At 38.2% G+C, this 25,732-nt stretch overlaps 2 protein-coding genes across 5 annotated transcripts in view; one reads left to right on the forward strand and one right to left on the reverse strand.

The window, feature by feature from the left end:
• Positions 1-13,465, forward strand: part of PLBD1 (phospholipase B domain containing 1) — a 55,755-nt gene extending 42,290 nt beyond the window's left edge. The window contains exons 7-11 of the mRNA XM_087442716.1: positions 5,673-5,873; positions 5,974-6,114; positions 10,271-10,456; positions 11,097-11,203; positions 13,175-13,465. Of these exons, the coding sequence (XP_087298842.1) occupies positions 5,673-5,873; positions 5,974-6,114; positions 10,271-10,456; positions 11,097-11,203; positions 13,175-13,354 (815 nt within the window). The 3' untranslated portion in view covers positions 13,355-13,465. The remainder of the gene's footprint in view (positions 1-5,672; positions 5,874-5,973; positions 6,115-10,270; positions 10,457-11,096; positions 11,204-13,174) is intronic.
• Positions 13,466-14,176: 711 nt separating this feature from the next.
• ATF7IP (activating transcription factor 7 interacting protein) overlaps positions 14,177-25,732 on the reverse strand; it is a 122,670-nt gene continuing 111,114 nt past the window's right edge. For all 4 annotated transcript variants that reach the window (XM_014791339.2, XM_087442713.1, XM_087442715.1 and 1 more), the window contains 4 exons: positions 25,519-25,674; positions 23,711-23,893; positions 21,944-22,056; positions 14,177-18,779 (listed from right to left, as the gene is read on the reverse strand). In XM_014791339.2, coding sequence (XP_014646825.1) covers positions 18,360-18,779; positions 21,944-22,056; positions 23,711-23,893; positions 25,519-25,674 — 872 coding nt within the window. In that variant the 3' untranslated portion in view covers positions 14,177-18,359. The remainder of the gene's footprint in view (positions 18,780-21,943; positions 22,057-23,710; positions 23,894-25,518; positions 25,675-25,732) is intronic.

The raw sequence follows: 25,732 nt of genomic DNA on the forward strand, positions 1-25,732 counted from the left end.
AAAGTAGGTACATGAGAAGATAAAAGAATAGTCTCAAAGTTCCAAGAAAATGTAGCCAAATCTCCTTCATCATCCATATGTTATTACTTTCAAGGGTTATAAAATTGCCTGTGTATGTTGTAAACATTTTTAAGGTACTATAATTACTTTTATTAATTTCATCTTACCTCTTTTATCCTACTTTGTTCATAAAGCTGAAATATATACAAACAATCTGTGAGTTAACACATGCCAAGATTCATGTCTTCCACCTATAAAAATAGAACCAAGCGAGGAAAAGAAATAAAGGTAGAACAAAGGCACCTATTCCAAAGGATTATAGGTAGATTTTGTAGCACTTCATTTCTGCTTTCTTAAGTACCTATCTTTTGGTCTGTATCTCCTCTTTGGCACCATCCCAGGACACAGATCACTTTGGCCAGGCCATATCTGTCTTGATTATCTTTCCCCACCTAGTTCTGGAAGCTTCCTCTCTTCTATCTTTCCAGAAATCCCAACTTATTTTCCATACTTTTTTGATTAACTTGTTATCAGTTGTTTTCCCCAACTCCACCCTGTCTAAACATGCTGCTCCCTGTGACTCACTCTCTTCTTCATTGCTTCTACCATATTTGTTCCATTGTGTATCTTAAGTGTCACCATTTGCATGACCACATATCTGTTTCCATCATGTTTGTCAGGCATATGGTATAGTGGAAAAGGCGTGTGTTGAGATTTCATCTTAGATTTATTTCTGACAATGCTATTTGTTAGCTTTAAAGAGCAAAGTATTTAAAAAATAGCTCATGTAAGTGCTCTTTTTGTGAAGATCAAATGATGTATCCATCCTTCTAAAGCAAGGTGTCTGGTGTTTGGTAGGTGCATAGTAAATGTTAGTCACCACTGTCCTCTCTTTCTTCCTGAGATTTAACAACTGTTTATTGCACACCTACTGTGTGTCAAATCCTTTTCTTGGTGCTGGAGTGAACAAGACAGAAAAAGTCTCTGCCCTGATGAAGCTTACGTGCTATGGGATAGAGAGAAAAACAATAAAACAGTAAACAAATAATAAAAAGTCAGTAAGATAATTTATTATTGTAGAAAAACAAATTTCATTTTGACGTGGATGACAACAGAATGTTGGTTAAATATAAACCTACCTTCTTTATATTTACTCTATATAAACTTTAAGAGACCTGCTAAATCCTTTATGTGAACCACTGCAGGATATTCAGACTCCACAGTACGGGCTTCATGTACTTGAATACATAAAGCATGAATCCTCCACTGATCACATTCCTACTGTAGAATTAGGCAGCAATGTCCTCGATAAATCCTTACTTGACTGAAGAATAATCACTGGAAGAAGGAGTGGAGGTTGATTGGTACCAGTTAGAATCTTGGCAGGAAGAGACACAAATAAATGCCATTCTGGAAGATGGGAAGACTGAGTCCATTGTGGAGTAGGCAAAATAAATGACTGTAGAGTTTTGTGTCCTGGGATAGTGGGGAACCCACAGGCTTCCTTTTCCCAGATTGAAGAAGCAGAAGATTCTCCTGCTGCAGACAGCAACCTTAGAGCAGGGGTCCTGGTGGAAACTCAGAGGGGAGCAGAGGTGGGGAGGGAGGGCAGCCTGGGCATGTGCCTTTTGAAAAAGCTCCTGAGGGAATTCTGATACAGTCTCTGGGCTGGGAGCCATTGCACAGTGCTTGGGATACAGTAGGTGTTTAATAAACATTGATTGAGTGGCTTAGAGAAATTAGCCCTGCACAGGTGGTGCTTTCCACAGGTTTGAGAAATGATGTCCCTCTTCAGCAGTGGGAAGAAGCTGAGCAGAAAGGCTAAGTATGGTGCAAAGTTGTTACTTTGTTTTTTCTTTTATAAAAAAAGGAAAGAAAAGAAAAGGGAGTTCCTAATGTGTCACATCCATCCGTGTTAAAATCAAAAGCAGCAAGACATTTCAAAACAAAACATGTTGTATAATTGGATTACTACTATTGTATGTTAGCTATTGCTGTATAAAAAAATAACCTCCAGGGGGCCGGCTCAGTGGTGCAGAGGTTAAGTTCGCATGCTCCGCTTTGGCAGCCTGGGGTTCACGGGTTCGGATCCGGGGCTCACACTGACGCACCGCTTGCCAAGCCATGGTGTGGCGGCATCCCATGTAAAGTAGAGGAAGATGGGCACGGATGTTAGCCCAGGGCCAGTCTTCCTCAGCATAAAGAGGAGGATTGGCGTGGATGTTAGCTCAGGGCAAGTCTTCCTCACAAAGGAAAAAAAAAATAACCTCCAAAACTTTGTGGCTGGGAACAATATGTGATTATTATTGCTTTGGAGTCCACAGGTCAGCTAAGTGGTTCTTTCCAGAGATCTCAGCTGGCACATTCATGCATCTGTGGTTGGCTGTGGGTTGGGCGGGCAGCTCTGCTGACCTCGGATGATCACTCTTGCACATTTGGGAGTTGACCAGCTTGAGGCTGGCATTGGCTGAGATGATTGGTTCTCCTCCATGTGGTCTCTCATCCTAGAGACCAGCCTACACTGGGCTTGTTTCCAAGGCAGTAACAGGGTTACAGAGAGTGAGCAGAAGTGCACAAGATCTCTTGAGGCCTAGACTCAGAACTGGCACATTCTGTTAACTGAAGCAAGTTCCAAATTCAGTCCAGATTTAAAAGATGGGGAAAGAGATGACACCTCTTGATGGGAGATGCTGCAAAGTCACGTTGCAGAGAAGATGGATGGGGGTGGAGTGAAGAAATGCAGCACAGCTATTTTTACAATCATGACCCATACTACCAACCCTGAGTTGTACGTTATTTATGTCCTTGGTCAATGCTGATTCTACTCTTTTGGAAGGAAGGAGCGTGTTTGGTCTTTGGCACTTTGGAGCAGCTAATGCATGCAATATGCAAATAAACAAGGGTAAACTTTCTAGGTTTTACTAAGCAGTAGGTGTAAATGGCATCAGAAGGTAGTGATCACCGTTTATTTTTGTGATTCAAGTGTTTTCTTTTCAGTCTTGAAATACAGTTTATTAGCTGTAATGGTTACCTTTTGTTTCTTCATTGAATTCAGCAAGAAGCTTACTCTGAAATGTTCTTTGCAGGCTGGCTTTCATATTGGAGTGTTTCACTTTCTCCTAACCTAAAATAGTCTGCTTTCCAAAGCTGCTAATGACAGATTAGAGCAAGAATATAATTTTACATAGTCAAAGAACATTTACTTCTCTTATAATGCAATGTTTCAGAACTTTGTCCCCTCTCTGGGCTTTTTCATTTTTTTTTTTTAATCTTCAACTCTAAACTATAGAATTAACCTCCTTGACTAGAGTTTTTGCAAGCCAGTATTTCCTCTTTGTTCCAGAACTAGGGGTGGCCTACATTTTTCCATCTTTAACAAACAGTCTTGCCCTTGAATGAAAGACTACTTCTTACGTGTTAGCATTATTCACTCACTCACACATATTAAAGAACGCCTGCCCTCTTGTGTCCATAGAGGTTGCTACAATAAAGAGTGAATTAGCAAGTTTATCATGCCAGAAATACAGCATTCCACCATGGGGAATTTCCCCCACGGGGATTTTCTACTAGAGAGCTTGCTCAAGGCTGCCATGTATGGTTGTACAGTTTGAACACTGTGAAATGACCCCAGCCCAAGAGGTGAATGAATGGTCATTGAAATCCATCCCACACTTTGCTTGACAAGCCATGCATCTGATGTTCAGGCTGTATCTTCACAGAAGGGTTACCGGTTAAAATTTCATTCAAAGATGCCATCCACTCATCAAGCTTTGGACCACCTGGAGTGTGCAACCTTCTGTCATTTACACAAACCTCTGTATAGGCTAATGACAGCTTTGTGGAGGCTCATTATGAGTTAGTTGAACACTGCTCTCATCATGTAACTTTCCTACTCAGAAATTTCCAGAAATTAAAATTAGACTGTTAGAGCTGAATGACGTCACTTAGTCCCAGGTTAGCAGAGGAAGGGAATAAGAAACAGAAAGGCAAATGAGAATTGGCAGATTTGTTAGTGGCAATGCAGGGAACTAAAATGCAGGCCTTCTGATTTCCCCTGCATGCTCTGAAGTCTTATCTTTAGCTTCAGATGATGCCTTTATTTGACCCCACATTACCAATCCCTACCAGACCTAGAGTGGATGCACAATAGCTTGTTTGTTGAGTGAATGAGTGAATGACTATCCAACTGTATTTTCTAAAGTTTATTTGCCCCCACCTCCCAAATCTTCTACTCTCCTATGCCACATCCATTCTTGCTGTATACCTTTGTTCATACTATTGTTCCTACCTTTAATGCTCACTGCTCTCTGCCTGGTCAATGCTTTTACAAGCTTCAAGACTCAGTTCTAGTTCCACTTCCTCCATGAAGCCCTCCTTCTCCAGGCTTCATTAAGCTAGAAGAGGGAGTGCCATGAAGGCTGAGCATAGTTGGTAAGACTTAGTGGGAAGTGTGGAAAGTGAACTGGATTAAGGACCTGCATTCTAGGCCCAGGTCTGCCAGGAGCTGGCTGTATGATCTCAGATAGATGCCCTCACCTTTCTGAGCCTCATCTTGTTCTTCTTAATCATGCAGAGGATTACATTGGTGTCGTTCAATGCGTGACATGCATGGTGCTGATGAGATGATATTAGGTGGTTCGTGGATAAGTATTTTTTGCATGTTAGTAGAAATATATTTGTTTTAATATGTTTTTTGGGGGAAAAAAATGCCAAAACATTAAACTCATGATTCTTTGGGTTTTATTGTGTGTGACAAGGCTAAGTATTTTAAGTTTGAAGAAAGAGTTAATTCAATGAAAAATAGTAAGTAAATAATAGTACAAGTAGTAATCAGATATGGCAAAATGATTAAGCGGTATAAAAATGGTGAAGGTTTGCAAAGCGCCAGAGGAGCTCATCACTCTGGTCCCTTCTCACTCTCTCCCTGGGGTCCCTGATGGTTCTTTAGCACTGCCACTCTGTCGCTGTTAGTTACCAATGACAATGCATGTTCTCAATGTAACAGCCGTGTCTGATACTCCTTGATCTCTACAACACTCATCACAGCATAAAGCACGAAATAGACCTTTAAAAAAGACTTGTGGCTTCACTGATTTACCTGTGAAAATCCTGTGATTTCCCAACATTTATAAAAAGCATTGACCCAGAGTGTCAATATCCTAGTTTCAAAACCATGTTCACTTTTATAAATGTAGTTGTTGTTTCTATTTATAAAAATCATGTAAACTCATTATGTAAAATTTGTAAAATAAAGACAAGTAGAAAGAGAAGGAAGAAGGCATCTATATTCTTACTATCCAACACTGAATCCTGCTAATATCCCTCCCTCATTTAAAGTTCTGCAGAATTCTAGCAAGTGGGGATTAATTTCTGTTCCTCATTTTGGAAAATTGGAATAGTCCTGATTTAATATAATTTTGTCATCCCAAATCATAAAATGAAAAAATTTCAATGGAGAATCCAGGGGTGGAGGACCACCAGCACCTTTATAAGCAGCAGTTGAGTAATTGTCACAAAGGTGAGCCAAAGCTGGGAGCGGCTACTGCAGATCAAGAACAATAATAACTGATAGTCTTGGCAAAATGCATTGTGATGTAAAGCTCTGTGCTAATAACGATGGTTCAGTATTCCGTGTATACAAATGCTGATTTGTGTATTTGTCTTCCCTGTAGGGTTTTTGGAGTCTCTGGATGACTTTTACATTCTTAGCAGTGGTTTGATACTGCTGCAGACCACAAATAGCGTGTATAATAAAACCCTGCTGAAGCTGGTGGTACCCCAGTCTCTCCTAGCCTGGCAAAGAGTCCGTGTGGCCAATATGATGGCAAATGATGGCAAACAGTGGGCAGAGATCTTTTCAAAATATAACTCTGGTAAGTGGCCCTGCAGAATAACTTTTAAGCATGTACACATATTTAGAGTTCAAGTTAACCAGTAATACTCATGCGCTGCTCACGTCTCCCAATATTTCAGGCACCTATAACAATCAGTACATGGTCTTGGACCTGAAGAAGGTAAAACTGAATTACAGCCTTGAAAAAGGCACTCTGTACGTTGTGGAGCAAATTCCTACATATGTAGAATATTCTGAACAGACTGATGTTCTACGGAAAGGTACTTTCTTCATGCTAGAAGTCTGAGGAGTACGTGTGCGTGTGCGCGTGCGCATATGGTGGGGAACGTGTGGTGTGTGAATGTATGATGGGGGAGTATAGGTGGGGAAGAAAGGATGGGGTTACCATTGCTAGTTACGCTGGGAAAGAATTACCAGGTTCAACACAACATGTAAAACATGCACCTCAGACTCTTCTGTGACAGTGTGTAGATTGGACAAAGCCAGGCATTCACCATCTTATGACTTCTCATGGCTCTAATATTACCTTCTCTCCTGGGTTCCCAAGTAAAGCTTTTAGTTCAATTCAGCAAATATTTATGGGATTGCAACTCTGGCCTGGGGACTGGAAAAGCACGACGCAGTTACAAAAGTCCTGACCTTTAGGAACTCAGTCTAGTAGGGAAGCAAGGCACAGGTGCAGCCATTAGAAGCCAGAAAGTGAAGAGTGGGGATAAGTTCTGGAGTCCCAAGAGTGTCCCAGTGTGACACTAAAGAGAGCCCAGATGTCAGTGGGAGAGATCAGAGAAGGCGGTTCTGGATGATGAGAACATAGCCCAGACATTGGAAGCCCAGGTTTTGGAGCCGCACTGCCTTGATTTGAATATCTGTTGCTCACAATCTCGGGCAAATTATCCACTCTCTCCAAGCCTTACTTTCTTCATCTATAAAACACAACAGTAATGTTACAGGTCCACAGCCACTTATTTGTAATTTTGAAATCTCAAAACTCTAAAACTGGGGCCAGCCCGGTGGCGCAAGCGGTTAAGTGCGCGCGCTCCGCTGTGGCGGCCCGGGGTTCACAGGTTCGGATCCCGGGCGCGCACCGACGCACTGCTTGTCAAGCCATGCTGTGGCGGCGTCCCTTATAAAGTAGAGGAAGATGGACACAGATGGTAGCCCAGGGCCAGTCTTCCTCAGCAAAAAGAGGAGGATTGGCATCAGATGTTAGCTCAGGGCTGATCTCCCTCGCAAACAAAACAAAGCAAAACTCTAAAACTAAAAGTTTTTTGTTTGTTTGCTTTGTCCTAGCTCACTTGGTAACAAAACATGACCTTATCTGAACTCATTTGGTAGCAAAAACTATCTTGAACTGTCCATTTATAGTCTTTATTTGCTCTCCTCTAGAGAGACTATACATTAGGCTACAGAAATATAAATATGTTTGATTATGAGGTGCTCCCCACAGAGACTGCAATGTCATATATAATATACGCACTCTATTGCTGTTCTAAAATTTGAAAAATCCTGAATTCTGAAACACATCTGGCCACTAAGAGCTTTTGGATGTTGGAGTGTGGACCTTTAAAATTTCACAGGGTTGTCATGAGAATTAATTGAGATAATTCTAGAAAGTCTTGAGCACTATTATCTTGCATCGACCGTAGTGATCGGCACACACAGTAAGTCGTCACTGAATATTTGTTGAATAAATGAAGGTGAAGATGACATCTGAGTGGAGGTTTAAAGGCTAAAAAGGCTCACCAGTTTGACAAGAAGACAAGGTCGAACAAATGGAGGCATGCAAACTGTGGTGTGATTGAGAAAATATTAGCTCAAGACAGCTAGAGGAAAGTCTGTGAAGTGGAAGGTAGGTAGTGAGGGAAAAATATCAGCCTTGCATATCCTGCTAAGCAGTTTCACCTGTATCCTTTAGAAACTGGGGGTTCTTAAAAAGGGAGAATAGAGTGGAGGTCAGAGAGAAGACGGGAGACTAGTTAGGAAACCATTGCAATAGAGCAGCTCATAGACAAGTAGGGACAGAGCCAAGATAAGGGCCTGGTCCTCAGTTTCCCAGGTCGATTTTGTAATGACACCCAGAGTGAGCCAGCTCAGCAGGAATGGCTCACACCAACTAAATGCACATAATATGCACAGCACAGAATTAATTACGGTGGAAACTTCAATTGCCAGGCAGATTAGATACTACCAAGAAGAGGACCCACCTCCCTTCTTGTAGGAAAATCCACCCGAGAAGTCACATCACTGGGTGGTTACTTGGTTAGCATGGCAATTCAAAGCAGAGGAGGCCTGTTCTTCTTTTGACTGCTGCTGATTATAGAATGGTAGAATCAGAATCTTTGCAATCCCATTTCTATATCCCATAAAGAAAACTACCTTGAGATTTAAAAAAGCTGACGCTGATCTGTCTGTAGTTTTTTTGCCAGAGGAGAGAAGAACAGAGTGTTAAAATTCACTGTTTACTGTATTGAGCCACTTCTGGGCTTTTTATTCATGTTCTCTTGTTTGATCTTCATAACATACTTCCAAATAAGTAGTATTGTTACCATTTTACAGTAAGGAAAGAAAGGCTCAGAAAGAAACATGTGATTTGCCCCCAAAATTGTGATATCATGTAGCCATTAAAAAAAAAGTCCCACAAACCTCCTAGCATTTGGAAGCAGCTGTGGTATGTTGATAGAAGCCTTTGGTGTTTTTAGTCAGAAGGAAGGCATTTGACCTCTCTGAACCTCTGTTTCTTCCTTTATAAGGAGAGATAGTAATACTTATATGTCATCAGGTTGTTGTGAGATTATACAAGATACTCTATTTTAATTTTGATTTATTTATTTTTTCCCCCAAAGCCCCAGTAGATAGTTGCATGTCACAGCTGCACGTCCTTCTTAGTTGATGTATGTGGAACGCGGCCTCAGCATGGCTGGAGAAGCGGTGCATCGGTGTGCGCCCGGGATCCGAACCTGGGCCGCCAGCAGCAGAGCACGCGCACCCAACCGCTAAGCCACAGGGCCAGCCCCCAAGATACTCTATTTTAAATGCTTTTGTAAATCATGAAGATTTATGAAAATGTGAACTTGTATAAAGCAGCCATTTTTATTATTCATTCAAGCTGTTCACATAAAGAGAAATATAGTAATTATAACAGTTAATAGTTATCTAATGCTTACCAAGTATTAGATTCTGTTGTAAGCACTCCATCTGTTTGAACTCATTTAATGCTCATAACAATCCTTATAAGGTAAGTGCAATCATTGTTCACCTTTTATAGATGAAAAAACTGAGGCACAGAGAGGTTAAGTAATTTCTCTGAGGTCACTTACCTAAAAATGGTAGAACCAGGCAGTCTAACTCCCAAGTCTATGTAGCCTAGATATATTGTAGCAATAAATGTGATTTTAGTCTGTAATTTCAATGTGTCTTTATCTCAGTTCTTCCTGATGCTGGCTCTGTGTTCCAGAATTAGCAAGGTTGAACATCTTGTCATTTGTTCTGTCTCAATAACCTCACTCCTGATTAGGGGATCTTATAAAACAGTAAAAAGGGAGAAAGGCAGACAAGGGCCAAGAGAGTATGGGGGTAGAAATCAGCCCCTGAGTGGTGGAGATGTCCCTGTGTTGACTGACTGTCCAAAGGCAGTAACTCAGGTCACTGTAATCTGGGGTGTTCCTGAAATGTTGATTTTGCTAGAGCTGTGTCACATGTTTGATGCTTAGTGACTAATGGGCTCTGTGGCCTTGGCCACTATGAAGCTTTGAGTGAAGCTGAGCCGTTATGAATGCTTAGAGTCAAAGGAGTTAAAAGCCTGCTGCAACCTTAAAGTTTGTCTCTAATCCCTTCCCATTAGGGACTCTCCCCTTCCCTTCCCTTGCTGAAAAAAGAAAAAAAGAGAGAGAGATTAACTGCCTAAGACCTACTTATTCAGCCCTGAGCCTAGAAGTCAGGTTTTCTGGTTCCCGGTACTGTGTTCTTCCACTCTCCCATGATTAGCACCTGGCATAGTCCCTGTTAGGGCCACACTGGGAAGCCATCTTTTGGCATTTCAGTAAGCAAGTCCACTTCAATGAGTTCCCCAGAACACTTTGTGTTATTCTTCATTTTTCTTTATAGATAATAAGGTTATTTTTTGGCTAATGGATTGCTTTAAGAATTTTGGGTGAAAACCAAAGAATTCAGATGCTCTTCTTCCCCTAATAGAATGATCTAGAGGTATACCGATTCTGTAGATGTAAATGGATGGGTTTGACTGCCACGGTTCACATTCAAAGCTTTATTTTCTATATAATATCATTTTGTAATGACACACCTGTGCCAATTTTCAAAAGAAACTGTCATTAATAACATTTCTTTCATTCCCTCTCTCTTTTTTCCTGTCTCTCTCCCCGTCAATCCCACCCTTCCTTCCCTTCCATTCCAAATCAGGATATTGGCCCTCCTACAACATTCCTTTCCATGAAAAAATCTACAACTGGAGTGGCTACCCAATGCTGGTTGAGAAGCTGGGTTTGGACTACTCTTACGATCTGGCTCCACGAGCCAAAATCTTCCGGCGTGACCAAGGGAAAGTGACTGATATGGCGTCCATGAAATATATCATGCGATACAACAGTACGTAGCACATTTCTCAAGAATCATTCTTCAAAACTCCTTTTCCTCCCCATGGATAAAGAATCCATGCAAGTTTGTCATCTCTGTACCAGAAGGAATTATAAGCAGTTACTGCATTAAGTATTTAGTATTCAGTTAATACCATACATATTTATATTCAACAAATAGAATTTTGTATAAATGACAGGCAAGCAGATTCTACAGATTTTCTAATTGAAAAAATTATATATAAAACACAGAAGAAATAACCCATACAGGGTACTTTTTTTACCCTGCCCCTCCAAACACAGGTTTCCTTCCAAGGACAAAAGCAGCTAATAAAACAAAAATGATTCATCAATACTTTATTTTTGATGCATAGTATCAACGTCAAATTTGTATTCGTTGAAAAAAATTAATGCACATTTATCCTCTATTAACTTTCTTCTGTCCACTCTTCACTGTGCCGGGTTCTTGAGAGCAGGCTAGGCCCTAGTACAAGCCAAAGGGGACTCCTGTATCTGGGAGCAGGCTGGGCCCAGGAGGCCTCTAGGGTAGACTCTCTAATTATCTAGGCTTTAACTGGTCCCAAAGCTTACTGTGGATAAGGGTTATCTCTGAATAGCCAGTATTTACTCTTCTCCCCATCACTGTTTCCTAGATTATGAGAAGGATCCTTACAGTAAGGGCGATCCCTGCAACACCATCTGCTGCCGTGAGGACTTGAACTCCCAGAACCCGAGTCCTGGAGGTTGCTATGACACGAAGGTAACATGCTACTGGCTTTTGAATTTAATTTCCGCCAGCACCTAGGCCTATTCACAGGCAAAGCTGCAGAGATTTTTGTAGCATAAAGCACAATAAGGTCTCTAACCATAAACTCAATTCAGGAATCGGATTTTTCAGAGATTCTGGTGCCAGGTCCCCTTGCCTAACTTCAAGTGTCTCCTCTGCCACTTAATGGTAAATCACATAATCTTGTAATGCTTCTGTTTCCTCATTTGTGAAATGAAATTAACAGTACTTGCCTCATAGGGTTGTTGTGAAGAATAAACTTTTAATATCTATAAAATGGTTAGAACAGTACTTAGTGGGTTATTTGTAAGTGTACACAATCATGGTGATGATGATGATGGTGATAATGTTGATGTCTTAAGTTTTACCAAACTGGCCCAAAGTCCAAAGAACATATTATCGAGAGCAGTGTGATTTCACATTAAACAGGAATTGAATTTAGCTGAAGGAACAAGTATTGGACCAGATGCCCAAAGCACTAAGGGGGTTTCACCGTGTTAGAATTGATAAGTGCTGTAATGTGTCTCCTAATATAGGTAATAAATAGGTTACAGTGGTGGGCCGAAGCCAACTTAGGCTTGTGAGAACCAATTATTAAAGTCAGTTGACATCATGTTGATAGATTGAAATCAGCCATGGTGGGAGTCTTTATACCATGGAAATCAGCAAACACTACAAATCAGGGCCTTTTTTCCTTAGCTGATTGTTAAAAATTTACCTGGACACTACTGGGTTTGGGGTGTCCCAGGGTATGAGTTAGCCATGTAGTTGTGGAAATAATCATTCTATCACATCCTGTTGCATTTTTGGCTTGGGCATGTCTCTTTTTATTTGCATCTCCAGTCCTAAATTTTGGAAGAAATCTGTTAGAAGTGGAGCTGACTCTTCTATCATCAGTTCTGAAAACTGTAAGAATGCTAAGCCCCTACGCATTGTTTTCCCATCAGCCTAATGCCTAAACAGGAGATGCTTTAGGGTAGACTGAGTTCCTACTCAACCCACTTTTAGCTATGTGACGGTGGCAAAGCTTTAGCCTTGATGACTCTCAGTATGTTGTGTAAAAATAAATTAGTGGATAGAGAGCCTGGCACACATGGAGCCCCAATGAATGTTTTTGCATTTATTTCTTTTTAATAGTGTTTGCACACATTCAGTAAAATGTGCAAAAAGTGTTATATCCATTCTAGAATACACAAAGAAAATTACCTCTGCTGCCTTGCCTGGGAGAACCCACGCCAAGGTTCCATTTGCCAAATTTTACTTTCTTCTGGAGACAGGAGCCTGCCAATTTTTCATCAAAAAAATTGAAGGATATACTTTAAAAATATTATTTCTCTTGAGCCATTTTGAGTATGGGGAAAATCAGAAGTTATAAGACATTTTCTTCTTTCCTCTCTAAGCTTGAAATCTGTTGCTACTCAGTGTGTAGGTGTTTTTGAGAACCATGGATCTCATCTTTTGGTATTGAGTCTCTTCTACTTTAAAACTCTTGTTACTGCCCCAAATAATAACAACTTTTATTGACGAGTTAATATATTCTAGGCACTGCTCCAAGCATTTGCTCTTATTAATCCTTACGATAACTCTTCTGTGAAGTAAGGTTATTAGCCTACTTTACAAATGAGAAAACTGAGTCATACAGGAGTTATTTTTGAATAAGTTTTGGATCTAGAATTCTGAATATGAGTAATCTGACTCCAGATCTCACACTTTTGGCTACATTGTTAATTTAACACACTTCTACTAGTCAGTTCACATTTGAATGCCAAATAGATACAGAAGAACATATCGTGGAAGCTTGCAAGATTTTGTTTTCAAGTTGGCTAACATTGTGACTTTGGAAAAAGAGCAGGAAAAAAAAAAAAAAACACGAGAAAAAACAAGGATTTAGTCAAGTTTTTTCCACATAGTTTTCTAAAATGTCCCCCTTCTCTCTCTTTCCAGGTGGCAGATATCTACCTAGCATCAGATTACACAGCCTATGCCATTAGTGGCCCCACAGTACAGGATGGCCTCCCTGTTTTTCACTGGAACCGGTTCAACAAAACTCTCCATGAGGGCATGCCAGAGGCCTACAACTTTGATTTTATTACTATGAAACCAATTCTGAAACCTGAAATTTAAGAGGGAGATGAAGGACTAGAAGGCTGAAAATAAGATACCAAAGGCACTATTTTAGCTATGTTTTTTCATTCAAAATTAGTGTTAATAAAATATATTAAATTCGGTCTGTCACTTTCATTTTCCACTGTTGATTCTGTAGTTTTTAACAAGCATTCACTATGGGGTAGAGCACTGTGGAAGAAGCATTATGTATGATAAATAACAATACAATGCTTCAGCATACAAGCTTATATACAAGAGGGTATGGCTGAAACTGCTCCCTTGCTCACCAAAATCCATATTCTCCTTTTATGCCTGGCCACATCTCCCAGGTTCTCTTACGTAGTTGTGCCACGTGACAGCGGTCTTGCCGATGGAATCTGAGACGAGTGGCCCTTCCAGGCCTGGCCCCTAAGAACCTGTACTCCTCCATGCTCTTGCTCCTTCCCCTGGCTGAATATACTTCATGACAAAGTCCTAGGGGATGGTGGAACTGCCTTGTCAAAGGAACCTCTAAGAGAAATGCAGGTAGTGGTTTTTCTGGGCATTAACAAGCATCAGTTGAGGGTTTTTGTGGGGCAGGCTAGGCACACAATAGAGCAAACCTTCATGTTGTCTCCCTTTAGTTAAAAGCAGCATATCCAATCTGGGAGCAACTCTGCATAATAACTTTTCTCTCAAAGCTGGAGAACTGTATGTGGTGTGAGTGCCATGGTATTGCCATGCAGGTTAAATCAACCATATTGGACAGTCTAATGGGTGATTCTTAACAAGGTGAGAGACTTTCAAAAGAAAGAAACACAGGGCTGAGAATAATCAGAATAAATCAGAGTACTCAGAATGTTAAAAACCCAGTAGTTTTATTTCAAAGTATAAATTTCAGGCTTGCTGGACAAAATCCCACTACAGTTAACACTTATACAGACACCACTCTACTGTACATTTAAAAAAGAAAAAACCCACAAAAACCTTCAAAACCTAATAAAAATAGGGCTCTAGCCCAGTTTATATTAGACATTAGGAAGGTCTTACATTGTCTTATTATTTACACTTTCAACTGCAATAAAGAAAAATCAGGATGCAAATATCCTACAAAGGATTTATTTTTATATTTAATTTTGAAATGGCTGATAAAATACTAAAGCCAGGATACCCAAAAGGTGTTTGATTGCCCAGTTACCTTATTTACAAACAAAACTTCAAAAAGACAGTATTTAAATATAAATGATGGGTACTTAGCTGACTCTACAAATAAAAAAAAAAACACTTATTTAGCATGATAAAAACATTTTAAAGATGAGAAGACAAAACAGGTGTTTGTATTTTCCTATTCCTCCCCATTGGTTGGCTCAAGGGGAATAAATTTTAGGAATTAGATAAGCCTGCCACACTAATAAAACATGAGAATTATTCTAATCTTTTTTTTTCCCCCAAAATTTAAAAAAGGAGCGGGGGGCATCATTTGCCCAGTAAATCGTAAGGAAGGCAAAATCATACATTGGTTTTAGATAAGAGTTATCTGCAATAATCTAATACTGGGACATGGTTTCTCTGGAAATGAGAATAAAATCGGCCAATGACTGGTCAATGACAAAGTTAAAATAATTAATAAACCATAGGACACTGAATTAGCCCAGGAAGGAAAGTCGGGGAGAACACTTGGAAGGTCTCTGCAGTACCCGGCACTGCTAAGATCACAGTGTACAAAGGTGAGAGAGAAGGATACCACAGGCATTATTATGTTAATCTTGTACAGTACTGGAAAATTCATGGAACAAGATAAATGCTTATCATGCAATATTAACACTCACCTTGCTGCATAAATGATAATTTGGAAAATGTAAGCAAAAGAGCAAACAACAAAAACTAAGTTAACACTTATCCAGTACAGTAGGAGAACTGCATGGTGCAGCCCGCTTAAGGAGTTCTGCAGACAGATGTACCTAAGATTCTAAGCTCCTTGCTTTAGGTCACTTTTTTCAATTAAACCTTTCATTTACTATCTGACAATGGGCGTGGGGAGAGAGGGGAACACCTCTCTGTGAGGCAAATAGTATCCCAATAAATAGTCACTTTTCAAGGAAGAAAGCTCTACTCTTCTCTCATAAACTACTGTGTTAAAACAGCACACAGTATTCTGCATATTTTAACAAGTGAGTCCAGAGAAATAGAGGGAGATAGTTACCTCATAAAGTTAGCTATTAACAACAGATTTTGTCTTTGATGTAATTTATAAATTTACTGGCAAGAACATAATTTTAAAAAGAGGCTTACACTTAAAACAGGGTGAAAATTACTCTGACAAAGTGCAAAGTAGGGAGTAACAAAGATCACTGTTACTTTTAAATGCCATATAAACATCCTACATTTCAGGTTGAAATATCAGAAGTTTCCAGGATTTCCAATAAGGCAATACTTACACAAGTATTGTCAGGCTAAAAAATGTAGCAAACTTGCATTCCCAAAATGGGATAATCAAGCTCATTTGTAATACTTAGTGAAAAGGTACCATGAAATAAGAAAGGTACCATGGGGTGTGAACTGCTACAAAAAAGTCTGTCCTCAGTAGCTGTTTCTAGTTGAGTCCTCCATTCTCTCTCCCAAAAGAAACAAACCAAACCAAAGTCAGCACTCAGCAACATGAAAACCTGCCCCAAATAAAAGCCTATAGTTCTAGCCTAGCACACTTCAGTAAATCCAACAGAGCTGTTGCCCCTAAATCCCATAATTTGAAGAGACCATCTTATAATACACTTTTTCCTCAAATAACTACAATCTCTTTGCACCTTCCTTCCACCATCTGGAATAAAAAGATTTATTTTACTGTAGTAAATCTATTTTTAGGGTTACTATTTGAGAATTTTTTTTCTTAGAAAACACACAATATAGGCTAAAATAATGAAATATTTTCATTCTACTGGGCTTTTTTTACCTGATTATATAATGCTATGAAAGCTTTTTTTAAAAAAAGGATTAGTGAGTATAAATAAAAACATTCACCAAGGGAAACTTTTCTAGGCTAGGTAAGGAAATTGTTATCATGTGACCATAAAACCGGTCAATAAAGAACAATTTTGAACATGAGCTTTCTGTTCTGTAGACGGGAATGATCTTGAACACATAATCGACATTGCAACCACTGCAGGTAAAAATATATATACATGCAGATATAGATAGGTGTTCCTATACATCTAGATTTCTCCCTTTTGAAATTTTCATTGGCATGACATTGGCAACTTCTTTACCATCATCATTAGTCCTAGAATGAGTAACATCTATGTAGTTGGTTGGCAAATTTGATTCATGGAAACTTTAATTCTCACTGTGGTCTCATTTTCTGAAAGTGAAAGGAAGGTTTTGGAGCATTTACATTTTGGCAATCTGTAGGCTTTCTTCAGCATCAATCAAACTTCACACCTAATATGACAGTACACTGACCTTTACAACTAGAATGCTTCCTATTATAAGCCATCAAAGTTGCAAACAAAGCAGCATAAATAGAAGGGATAGCTCCCTCCTATAATTCCAGGTAAAATTAATGACTAATTTATTTTGAGAAGGTAGGAATATGAATTAAAATATGGTAAGGGAAGATGACTTGAAAAATTATTTCACAAACTCCATGAATCCCTTCAAAATATTCTCAACCGCATTCTCATCCCCAAACTTACCCCAGCTCTCCTGTCCTAAACTATCTACACTCAAATATCTACCCCAATACCAGCAGAGCTGGCACTCATATTGAAAACCCATGACCTAAGCTGAATTTGATTAACTTTGAAGAGGAACAGAGATGTACAGGAAGTTATATCTAATTGTTATAGAAAATGACCCCAGAGGAGATATTTTAAGTTCTATCCAAAGTTGACATAGGGTAAATCAGACAACACTGGCACCATCAAAACAAAGTTAAAAAGTTAAAACAGGAAGAATGATATGAGAATAAAGAGGAAATGGACTTTCCCTTTGATATTTTAGCTCACCATATTTTGTGAATTTTACTATTTACTTCCTTTGAAAGATTACTATGCTTTGGGTGATAAAATGAAATAGAATTGCTTTCATAATTTCTAACACAGTGTGCAACACAGATACTAAAATATCTTTGAAGGAAAATTTTCTTACACAATATGGTCTTCTCTTGGTCCACTTTACACAGAGTTAATTTAAATAGTGACTAAAAATAAAAGCATTTATATTCTTACAAGAAAATAGCAAGTCAAATTTTTGCAGTTAAAGGCAGTGATACCACTGATGAAAATATATATAAAAGACTTGGTTTAAATTTATTTGAAGGGAATGTGCTATATTTGGTGGAGATGAAGGAAAAATGAAGGGCGAAAGGCTCAAAGGGAAGAGTAAATGATCGTGCACAAATGGCCGTGTTTATTTGTGAGGTTAATCTTTAAGGCACAAAATAAATGTAAAAGTCAGATTAGGAAAGGGAGGGGCCATTGCAGATCTTTTTCACCTAATTAACAACCCAGAAGAGACAAAAGAAAAGATGAACAGATCATTTCCTGTGTTCAAATTAACCTATTTTAAACTATTAACCATTTTTCTTTCTTTCTTTGGGTTTTGTTTAGATTCAGTTTAAATCACTTAACTATGAACATACAGATCCCTCAGAAGCAGAATCATGCCAGTTACATACCTCAGATCTTTTGACCTACTTACTTCATATTGGAATAGAAGTAAATTTGAGAATGAAAATGGGCAATTCCACTGCAGTAAACATATAAATAGGGAAAAACACACACAAACACCCACACATATTTCCCAGCCTCAAAACTAAAGCAAGGTGCACATTTACATTTCAAAACCTTGAAGCTTGAATTGTCCAGGAAAAGATTCTTGCTTTATGGGCTGAGTTTATTTTACTCGTGATTATAAACAAATGTAGTGTATATACACATCTGTCCAAGAAATCTTGCACAATGTGGATTTTACAATGGGTATCATGCACAAGATTAAATAAGAACAAAAGTGGAAACTCTGAAAGAGGAAGAGATAAAGGCTCCAAGGTTTAACTACTCTGGGAAGAAGAGATCACATCCGTTGACTGAGGATCACAGAAAGGTCCAAAACGTCCATAAATATCCTTGGCTCGTACTGCAAAGTAGTATTTGCTGCCAGATACAAACTGGGTGAGAGTGCATGCCATGGGCAAGGGAAGTGCCTTTACTTCTCCAATCTTTTTCCATTGTGAGGGCACAGTGGCACTGGGTTCCTCATGGTAAGCATAGAGATGGTAGCTGTCAACAGTGGCACAGCTTCGATCCACCTCCAGGACACTCCATGACAGTACAATGCCATTTTGACTCTGAACTCGTGCTAACTTCAAGTGTGGCTTCTGAGGCAGAGATGTGCTGGCAGCTTCTGGGGGCAGACGCTGGGGTTGTGGGGCTTCCGGTAAGGGTGCTGGGTGTACAGGGCGTGGGGGCTCCTAACAAAAGAAGAGTCATGTCAATTTACAATGATCACAGAAAGGACCGTTTCTGAATGCTAGACCTAAAACATCTTAGCGATCATTTAGAAAGATATCATTTTACATCAAGAACACCATACCAGATTTGGCAAGTTTTATTTGGTGATTTGTAACCAATCATGTCCCAAATAATCGTGCTGAGGTTACTTCTACTATACTTTCTAGATCTAAAATATTGAGTTTTCCTTGGAAAATAAAAGCCCTTGCTGATGGAACATCACCTTGACAGAAACTGAAATAATCATCTAGTTCTAACAAAATAATTTATGATTTAATTCCCTATCTATGCTACAGATTCTCATTTTAGTATAATATAATATTTTTTAATATGATGTGTGGCAGTCTATCATATGAAATTTGATTATTCAACTGTACTTTCATTTTCAAGCTGTTTTTCCATGTAAAGACAGAAGCACATTCTTATAAATAAGCACATTTAATGCTGAATGTATATTATGTTCTTGGTCAGTCTGCACAAATAAGGTGACGTTTAAATTGGACCATGAAAGATAGGCTTTAGAAATGCAGAAATAGCTGTGTACCTTTCTGCCATTAGGTAAAGCATGAACAAGGGCATGGGGATAGGAAAGGGAGGGAATTTACGGGCAAAAACAAGTATTAACTTTTACTTAGACCTAGGGTATGTGAAGAAGAAAATTCAGAAACGTAGGTTAAGGCCGGACGATGAAAAAGCATGAATACTAAGCTTAGGAAGTCAAATTGACTTGTCTAACAATGGACATTATTATTATTACATCCAGGTTTTAAGATTATGTGATAATTTTTCCAAAAAAGATTCAAGTGACAGCTAGGAAATAGGGATATGAGTGATTTTTTTTTCCCCCAAGTGAAACATATTATTGCTCAATGACTTGAGATTGGAAATCATGAAACAAATAAGATTTCCTTAAGCGAAATTCATTTAACAAAAACTATATTTTAATATGTATTTCATTAAATGGATAATTCACATACACTAAATAGTGAATTCTGTGAAGGTCTGATATCTTTTTTAACCTTCATGCCTTCTCAAAGCTTAGTACCAGTAATGTGCACAGACTAAGAACTCAAAAAAGATATGCTGAATAATTTCAAGGAATGCATATCTGCTGAAATTCATAAGCCTAGTGGAGAAAATTGATATACACGCCTGGAAAAAGGTACAATCCACAATTAAAAAGCTAAAATAAAGTTAGAGGGGAAAAAAAAATCAAATGTAAATAGATAAAACATTGAAAGCTGAAGAAGTAGAACTCATCTGAATACTGGCCATGTTGCTGTTATTTCCTCTCTCAAATGATCTTTTTTCCTAAAATGACTTAACCACTTAAGTAAATAACGTTAAATAAATAACATATAGCTAGCAAGATCTAAGAGAAGATGGCTGAAGGCATGAACTTGACTGCAGGGAGCACAGGAATTTAAGGAGTTTGACAACAGCTTAAATGGCCTGTAATCTCTTCTATTTCTTAAAATTCTAGGATTCTGAATCTGCTCATATCCCAGTTAAGTCAACTGAGTTGTTGCTTTGTTTTGTTTTTGCCATTGCAATGGAGGTTTTCATTGAAATTTTACAAATAAAATAATATTACATCAAGGATTTGCTTCAAAATAATCCAGCGTATACATGGTTTGTAGCACTGTAGATGAAATAAGACTGGCCAAGTGTTGATAATTGTTGAGGAGGGGTGATGGGTAAGTAAGAATCGTTATACTATTCTACTTCTATACATATTTGAAAATTCCCATGTAAAAACATTTTCAAAATTACATTAAAATAATGTTTCTCCTGTAAGATACACCGTTTATTCTAAGACAATACACATAGAATCCTGTTTTTACAAAAAAGCTCTGACGGGTCATCAAATTTGCAAACCTATGGTATAAATAAGAGATCTTTGCTAAATATTTTTTGAAAGACTATGGAATGAAAGAAATTATTTGTAGATGTAAGCAACAGTAATGGTGTATTTGCCACATACTCTAATAGGGCCAGATTTGAAGCACCGTGAAAACACTCTGTAGGTGTTAGGATCAGACGACCTGAGTTTGAAAATGGCTACGGCTCTGACACTAGCTTGGGTAGCGACACTGAGTAACCATCTGACATCTTTGTGACACGGTATCCTTTTCTGTCAAAAGGAGAATAATAATCCTCATAGGGTTTTGAGACTTAAAGAATACATGTAAAGTACTTAATAGAGTGCCTGGTATATAGTAAGTGCTCCATTAATATTAATTTTTTCGTTGTAGTGAGACAATAAAAATAATAGCTGTTAAGAGCATAGGCTCTAGAGCTGGAATGCATGGGTTTTTATGAGGTATGACCTTGTGCTGGTTACTCAACCTCTCTGTGCATTAGCTAGCATACCTATAATAAAGGATAAAAAAGGAGAGGGAGAGTCCTAAAGGATTCCTGTGTGAGGACCAGGTATATTGACAGTGCCTGGCACATTAATAAATGCTCAATAAATGCTAGCCATTATTATGAGTACTAAAAAAAAAGTAAGCTTTGCTTGGTAAAAAGTGATATCAGCCTCAATCTTCTATCCCCTCATAAAGCCAGCATTTCCATTTACATGGTATACCATACCAAGTACTGTGGTAATCATGTCATGGGATAATGTGACTTTTTTAGAGGTTAAATCTAAGGAAAAATCTTTGGTTTTCTCCATTATCTCTTAACAAATGAATTCCCAATACCACTGGAAAACAATAAAGTGATAGCAACGTAGCAGTTAGAACTGGTATGAGGTTTTGAGAAAAAGAATAAAGTGAGAACACAAAAAAATACTTTTTAAAAATACTCTTTTTAATACTAAAAAATACTCTTTTAACCATAAGGTAGAAATGTTTTATTTCACTTCACGTGGCCCTGCTGTGGATTCTTTTCGTACACTGTACACCACCACAAGAAAACTCAATGCTCCTCGATGACCGTCATCCCTAGGAACATTTGTTCACAGTGGTAAGATCTATTTTCTTAAATAAACTTCTGCTGGAAAAACAGAAGATCTATCATTTCCTTTTGATATAACTAGTTTAAAGAAAAACTGCTAACTACACTAATATTTCACAGCTTTACAGTGGAGAATTTTGTAAAGCCAAGTATCAGCACTTACGGTATGCACTTGTGGTGGTCGGTGATGCACTGTGAGCTGAGGTCCTGTTGATCCCAGGGTTAGTCCATTGTTTACAACATAAGTAGTTGCTTGAGGCACTCGAACTGTGACACCTACAAAAGAAAATTAAGGGCTAAAATTAGAATTCTATTCTAAATTTGGTGGAACACTGATTAAGCACTTGAAGTCAATAAAGTGATATTTTTAAAATTCAAAAGGAAAAATACTTCTAACCTAGAAGTCTACACTCAGCCAAAATATCATTCGAGCATGAGAATAAAAAAATTTTCATATATGCAAGCAACCAAAAAAAAATTCTACCTCCATGAACTCTTTCTCACATAGCCACTAAAGGATGTATGCCACTTGTACGAGAGTTCTCTATCAAGAAAGAGGAAAACATGAGATACAAGGAATAGGAAATCCAGCACAGGTGAGAAATAAATGGAATCCCTTCCAAGAGGACTATAAGCAAAAGTCCTCGAACAGTGGAACACTGGTGGTACACCACATGTTGAAGGCAAACAGGCCAGAATGGAGCAGTGTGACTATAAAGACAGACAAATTAAAGCTGTCTTCACAACTGTCTCTGCTGTCTCATCTTTTTAACTAGGACAGAAATCTTGACTAAGTAATCCCTGCCGCATGTTAATGAGGTTCCTCTCTTTCTTTCTATGCCCTGCTGATCAGCTGAGGGTACTCATTTCACCCAACAGAAAACTGTTTTGACATACATCAGGGCAACAGAAGCAGAAAATTTAGAGCCATCTACTGCCCAAACCATATTCCTGCCATATATTCAATACCTGGTTGATACCATAGTTCTACCAGATACACTGGCTGTTGTGAGCCCAGTTTCCCAGAACTCATTCATCACCATGCTGACTGACTGCCCCAGAGAAGCTCTTATAAACTTGAGAAAGTTGAAGCCAGATTGTGAACCAGAGACTCTGCTTAGTTTATTTTCTCCTGGAAGCCATCACCTAATAATGGCATTACTACAGTTTCTTTAAACAACTAGATTTGTCCTTGCTATTAAACTTTGCAAAACTAAGTATTTTCAGTGATACCTACATAGGTGGCAAAACCATACAGAAAAGCAGCAAGTAAGGATGATGGTTACCTCTGATAAAGAGGGAGAGGGATGCAATTAAGGGTGGTCATATGGTAGGCTTGTAGGATACTGATAAAGCTCTATTTCTTAGCCTGGTGAAGAGTTCACAGGTGGCCCATTTTATTATTTTTCTTTAAACTTTAAATATACCTTTTATATAAACTTCTGTTTGTATAATATATTTCACTACTAAAAAACATATACGGAAACTACAAGTTTCCTTTAACATTTTCTTGTCTTTTATTTCTCAGCCACCTTCCATATCTTTAAGACTCTCTCTCATTGGAGGCTAAATCACAGTTGATCCTTTACCATTATTTCCATCATCTGGGCTAAGTCACAACTGATCATTCCCACTTTAATTAGGCAAGGTACCTCTTAATAGAGTGGAGTGTAGGCCAACCTCAAATAGGGTACTGTGATAGTAGAGGCCATAAATAATTAAAGTTAAACTGAAGACAACACACGAAGCACAAATCATGTAATATACATGTCCAATTTTTCTGGTTAACTTTCCTAAAGGAAAAAAAATGAATTAAGAGTTTTAATGTAATATTACCAGCACTTTTTTGCTAAACCTAATAAGCCACTTCAACTAAATGCTGAAGAACTACATATAACCTGGGGCCAAATACAAGAAAAGAGTTTCTTACTATTTTGGGGATTGACCTGCCGAACAGCAGGAGCCTGCATGACAGTTCCTCGCAGGGGAGCCTGAGCTGGTGGTGCTGGGAGAGTTGTATAAACCACTTGGTGGTTTGCAGGAGCTCTTGGTACAGGGAGTCTCGTGGTCACCTGAGTTACTGGACGATGTGTTACATTCACGGTGGTTGGAGCTAATGAAAAGCAGAATAATATATAAGAATGCAGTAAATTCTATGTTAAGTAAACAGTATTAAATGGTAATGAACTTTGCACAAAATCTATGATAAAGAGAGAAATAGAGACAACAGTCTCCTCTTGTAATTTTGAAAGATAAGAATGATAAGGCCAATCAAAATTAATATTATTACAATCCAAGCTTCAAAAGAAAAGAGCACCTCAACCATGTGCAATGCCCTTCCCACTCTTTACTCTGACTAGATAATAAGCATGTGAAGATAAAGAAAGGGTTTAGACTTGAGAGTATCATCTTATAGGTGTGTCTTAAAAAAGTAAATTTTTCCTCTTCAATGTTAAATTGTTCTTGCAGAGTGAAATTTTAGGCCCTCCAGGCCTTCTACCAATGAGTATAAATCCAAAAGAGTAACTCTGTATTCCCACAGTTCAAGAAACTGGCTGGCTAATGCAATTGACAATTTCTTCAGGTGAACCAAACTATCTCTTACTCAAAACAATAAAACATCCATTAAAATACAGACTTCTTCCTTTTCTGGCATTCCTCTTAATCCATGTTCCAGAGAGCATTAATACCTTGAATGATGTTAGTATACATTTATCAAAAATTGAGTCCTAAACGTGAACTGACAGCATGAAACTATAATAATGATCTTAGGAGTTAACAACTTGTTAATAACTCTCTGAATTAGAATCACATTTTACAAATGACCACATATTAACCAAATAATAAAAAACAATAATAAATCTACTTTCATATGGAAAAATGGGTTCTATAATAAAATAAATCTGGAGGTAAACACTGGCTATAACAAAGATAAAAAGGTTCTTTACTAAAGGCTCCTTAGTCTTTACATATTCTAACTTTCAATGTGAACCTTTAGAAAGGGGACGTATACAAGGAGGAAAACTTCTCTCTTCATCTCTTTATTATCCATTTTATTATCTATACTGCACATGGGTTTGCATAATGATATTTCCTTCTAAATTACCTAACTTAGGTGACGGTCATTTTAATTTCACTGGATAAAATTTCATGTGAACTCAAAGTTTTCCTTAACGAGTACTTATATAAGTATTTTGCAGCTAAATCTGCAAGCAATGGGTTATTTTATGAAGAAGACAAATTGTCTTGATTGGCTTCCAAACAGTTTAGGAAATACAGGCTACAAGAAGCTGATTTACAGCTTCTTGAGAGGTAGCAAGTAAAATAACAGCGCATATTTCCTGATGGTAGTGTTAGACCAGTTAAAACTAGTTCAAGTTAAAAATCATTTAAAAATACCTGTTTGATCAATCAATGTCCACTTCTTGGTTATAATCAGAATGAATCATTACATCCATCCCTTCCAGAGAAACTATATTCATTTCTGCTTTTTACAGTGGCAGATAACAAAGACATATATAGTTTAAGTCTTCTTTATAATCATTCTGTATCAGTGCTGCTACATAAGAGGGTCAACAAAACTAAGTCATACTGCATTCAAAAAGACATACTGTCTTCTAAATAGCAATGATTATTCTTCTTAATTTTCTGTCTAATCTTTCCATTCCACTCAATTCCATAGTCACATTTCACTGGAAGCAAAACTAAAGCTTCAGCTCAATAATTCAGCAAGTTTACCTGTAGGTAGTAAATGTATGGTTGTCTGAGATGGTCCACTTGTTGGCACCCCAGATGGCTGAAGAGGTGGTGCTGGCTGGATGGGTTGCAACGGTCGAGACACAGGCTGAGAAGAACTCATGGTTGACACAGGAGTGTGATTTAGCTTTTTAGGTTCTGTTAATTAAAAGTGAGACACTACGATTATTGATAGAAGATAATCAGAAATATAGGT

The sequence above is a fragment of the Ceratotherium simum genome, chromosome 17 (assembly GCF_057802395.1).
Source record: "Ceratotherium simum simum isolate JZ-2026a chromosome 17, ASM5780239v1, whole genome shotgun sequence".
NCBI classification, from domain to species: Eukaryota; Metazoa; Chordata; class Mammalia; order Perissodactyla; family Rhinocerotidae; genus Ceratotherium; species Ceratotherium simum.